This window comes from Electrona antarctica, assembly GCF_951216825.1.
Source record: "Electrona antarctica genome assembly, chromosome: 23".
Lineage (NCBI taxonomy): Eukaryota > Metazoa > Chordata > Actinopteri > Myctophiformes > Myctophidae > Electrona > Electrona antarctica.
Window position 1 is genome coordinate 37540558 of NC_136804.1, and position 4379 is coordinate 37544936.

The 4379-nt window shown below is 44.3% G+C and overlaps 1 protein-coding gene across 2 annotated transcripts in view; it reads right to left on the reverse strand.

The window, feature by feature from the left end:
- Positions 1-261: 261 nt before the first annotated feature.
- ucmaa (upper zone of growth plate and cartilage matrix associated a) overlaps positions 262-4379 on the reverse strand; it is a 6411-nt gene continuing 2293 nt past the window's right edge. The window contains exons 4-6 of one of the 2 annotated variants that reach the window (XM_079494280.1): positions 2586-2684; positions 504-617; positions 262-387 (exon numbers count right to left, since the gene is read on the reverse strand). In XM_079494280.1, coding sequence (XP_079350406.1) covers positions 529-617; positions 2586-2684 — 188 coding nt within the window. In that variant the 3' untranslated portion in view covers positions 262-387; positions 504-528. Of the gene's footprint in view, positions 388-479; positions 618-2585; positions 2685-4379 lie in introns of those variants that run through there. The other variant, XM_079494279.1, reaches the window with a different exon arrangement.

Consider the following 4379-nt stretch of genomic DNA (forward strand, 5'->3'; position numbering starts at 1 on the left):
TGCTCAGTTTGCTGACAAAAAAGCAACACTGTCTCTGGAGATCCAGCCTGAGAAGTATATTCTTAATATATGGTGTAGTTTTCAAATGGAAAACGATATTATGGTGTTAATGTACAGGAAAGTATAGAATGCATGCATGCTTTAAGTTTAGCAGACAGATTTTAAGTTGCTTAAGCTTCAGAAATTCTAGATTGCATTCTTTAAAAAAAATGCAATTTTATTTGGTATAACATATTGCACCATTTAGGATTTCATAGACAAAGCTTTATGAGGTGAATAGTGGACTGTTGTTGGTGGGGGCCAGGGGAGGGGGGGGTCTTTCGAGGAAGATGAATCGTGAGAGGTCTGCAGATTGACTACAACTGCTGGTCTGTTTCCAAGGACTTAACGTCCTGGTGGTTACTGAGCATGCTCAGTGGCTCCTCACGTCCTGGTGGTTACTGAGCATGCTCAGTGTGGCTCCTCACGTCCTGGTGGTTACTGAGCATGCTCAGTGGCTCCTCACGTCCTGGTGGTTACTGAGCATGCTCAGTGGCTCCAGTGGTAGCGCGGGTATTGTCCGTCGTAGTGATACTCGCGCACCTGCTCGTGCTTCTCCCGCGTTCTCTCGTGTTGCTCTGTGGAGGAGGTGGAGAATGTGGGTTGTTACTGGCAGGGTTACAGAGAGACATAATGTCATGTATGCTCTGTGGAGGAGGTGGAGAATGTGGGTTGTTACTGGCAGGGTTACCGAGAGACATAATGTCATGTATGCTCTGTGGAGGAGGTGGAGAATGTGGGTTGATACTGGCAGAGTTACAGAGAGACATAATGTCATGTATGCTCTGTGGAGGAGGTGGAGAATGTGGGTTGATACTGGCAGAGTTACAGAGAGACATAATGTATGTATGCTCTGTGGAGGAGGTGGAGAATGTGGGTTGTTACTGGCAGAGTTACAGAGAGACATAATGTATGTATGCTCTGTGGAGGAGGTGGAGAATGTGGGTTGTTACTGGCAGAGTTACAGAGAGACATAATGTATGTCTGTGGAGATGTGGGTTGTTACTGGCAGAGGAAGGCCTCAATCACACATAAAAAAACACCCGTCTTGTGTCTTGTCCGTGTTTAATGGCCGCCCCAATGCATTTCCAATGGAAGTCACATGGTCTGACCAAACATTTGTGTTTGATGGCTGTGTTGTGCCCCCCCTCCCCCGCATCAAACAAATGTTTGGTCAAACCATATGTGACTTCCATTGGAAATGCATTGGGGCGGCCATTAAACACAGACAAGACACATGTTTTTTAGGTGTGATCGAGGCCTTACCGAGAGACATTATGTATAGTATGCTCTGTGGAGGTGGAGAGTTGGGTTGTTACTGGCAGAGTTACCGAGAGACGTTATTTACGACTTATCTCATAGACTATAGAGCGTCGCAGTCCCGCCCCCTTTCATGACTTAATTTTTTCCCCCCATAATAACATTTAAAAAAGTATTTATTTAAAGACCTGTAAGCCTCGAACAAAGCCAACTCGGATCGTGACAAATCATGACAACAAATACATATATTTTTTTGGGGGCTCAACAAATAATTAGAAAAACACATTTTTTGTTGTTTGTTGTTGTAATTATTTGTTCGGCAATAATCATATTAAAAATGTAATGATTTATAGTCGAAACCAACTAGAAGTTCATTTGGAATTTGTTTAGGTTTGCTCAGTTATACCAAGAAAAATAAGAACGTGTAAGTAATACTAATAATACTTATTAGTTATATACTAATAATATACAGTATATAACTCCAAACACTACTGTATCAATTTAGGCATTTAGCAGACACTCGTAATACAGAGCGACTTAGATTCAGCAAGAACAAAAAGCATGGCAATACAATACATCACATACATAAAAAGTAGTTATCATGAAACATGCGTAAGGTAAGAACGTAACAGTGGAATATCTATAATGAAACTATGCATGTATACTTAATAGTGCTATGTCTACATAAAATGCTCTCTAAGTTACCTAAGTTGGGCCTTTGCATACAGCCTGTATGGTCTAGGGCAAGTGCTATGGGCTAAGATGGAGTCTGAAGAGGTGGGTTTTCAGACTACGGCGGAATAGTTCCAATCATTACTGTATAGTTCCAAACACTACGACTACTCAATAGTTCCAAACATTGATTGGTCACAGACAGTGGGTGTTGCTGAAGCACATGATGTGATACATCATACATGCACCACATGAGCGCGCCACGGCGAGATCAAAGAGCGTTGTAACTCCTCTCTCTCTCTCTCTTCCAACGTGTCTGGCGGTTTTCTGGCATTTGGACACTTTCTGGATGTATATTTAGCATGCCGATTGCATCTTTATCCTCTCAAGGGCCTCAATTTAGAAGCTGCTGTTTTTAACAACTGGCCGGTCTGACCACAGAACATTCAGAGTCATCTTGCGGAGCGACGCAAATGGACACCCTGGTGTTTGGTCTGAGACCTCAGGCTGTCATTCTGAGACCTCAGGCTCTCATCCGAGACCTCAGGCTCTCATCCGAGACCTCAGGCTGTCAATCTGCGGCTGCGCGGCTCGTGGGGATTGTGTCTTCTTACCGTCACGCTCCTCTTCCACGTAGTTTTCAAACTCGTTCCGTTGCTCCTCGTTGTATTCGCGTCTCCTCTCGTTCGTCGACATCGTCACCCTCTGCTCAGCTGTGGAGGGGGAGAGGTGGGGGGAGGCGGGGGGATGGGGAGTGCACAATGAAGACACATTAGCGGTGTTGTGGGAAGGAGGAGGATGGAGGCGTTTTACATTTTTAAGCAATGTAATTCTGGACTTCTGAACGCCGAAATAGCCAGCTAGCCTCTGGTCGCGGGCCACCCACCGTGAAATGGCTTCACCCCATAAAAATGGCAGATCTACAAGCTTGTGTTGTGTTGTGAGCTTGTAGATGTGCTATTTTTAATAACTTTTGTTTTTTTTATTTAGACAATGACGTGCCCGAAGTACTGTAGGCATGGATGTCAGCTTGAAAGTAGTTAAACTAAACTGGCACAATAATCGTATGAATTGAAAGAAATATTTCTACTTTACTGTATATGATTTGTTTTATTTATTATTATTTTATTCCCTATTTCTTCTCCTTTCCAAATGCACCCCCTGGCAGCCCCCATTTTGTAAACCTGTGATGTAATGCTAGTGGTAGTGCTACTACTAGTAAATTACACTTGTATGTATGAGCTCTTGCTTAGGTGGTTCGGGGCATCTGGTTAGGATGCCTCTCGGGAGTCTCCCTAGGGAGGTCCTCGAGGCATCTGGTTAGGATGCCTCTCGGGAGTCTCCCTAGGGGATGTCCTCGAGGCATCTGGTTAGGATGCCTCTCGGGCGTCTCCCTAGGGAGGTCCTCAAGGCACGTCCCACTGGGAGGAGACCCCGGGGCAGACCAAGGCGCAGTTGGAGGAAACGCATCGACTCACTGGCCTTGGAATGCCTCGGGATCCCCCCAGGAGAAAGTCACTAATGTTGCTCTGGAGAGGGAAGTCTGGGAGCTCTCTGGTGGAGCTGTTGCCCCCGCGACCCGACTACGGATAAGCGGTTGAAGATGGATGGATGTATGAGCTCTCGCACGCATGCAAACATAGACACGTGCACAGGAAGAGCATTACAGAGCAGTTACTGTGTACAGGGAGGGCATTACAGAGCAGTTACTGTGTACAGGGAGGGCATTACAGAGCAGTTACTGTGTACAGCAGACATTATCCCCAAAAATCCAAAGTGTTCATCACAATATTTTCAGTCAACATAGAGACACACACACGCGCGCACACACATGCACGCACGCATGTACGCACACTTGTTTTCCTACCAAGTACTGTAATGTTTTGGGGTTTAGCTGCAGGTTAGGAAACTCTCCTCTCCCATTTAGCAGTGGTGGAACAAGTACTTACTTAACTCGTTCAGGCCGGGAAGCCCTTTTGGTGTTTTAAACATTATGTCATACTTTAGCTATTGAAAAATAGCAGATCGACAAGCCTGTAGATCTGCTATTTTTGAAAGATCGTAAAAATGTGTCGCAAAAGTTTGAATATAAATATTCTTTCAGAGCAAACGTTTTTGCTTCTGAGGGTAACTACAAGTTTATCTTTTTAAATAATTGTAGTGTAGTTAAAAAGTAAAATATCTGCCTCTGGTAAAATAGTGGAATAGAAGTATATAAAGCACCGAAAAATGGAAACGCTTGAGTAAAGTAAAAGTACCCCAAAATAATTAGTAACTGTTACTGAACAGTCACTGCTCACATAAATAAATTATGGAGGACTTTCTGTTTCCAATCTATTTCTCTGCACCTTTTTCCCATTGACCTCTCTCTCTCATTCCTTGTCGTCCCCCCCCCCTCTCTCTCTCTC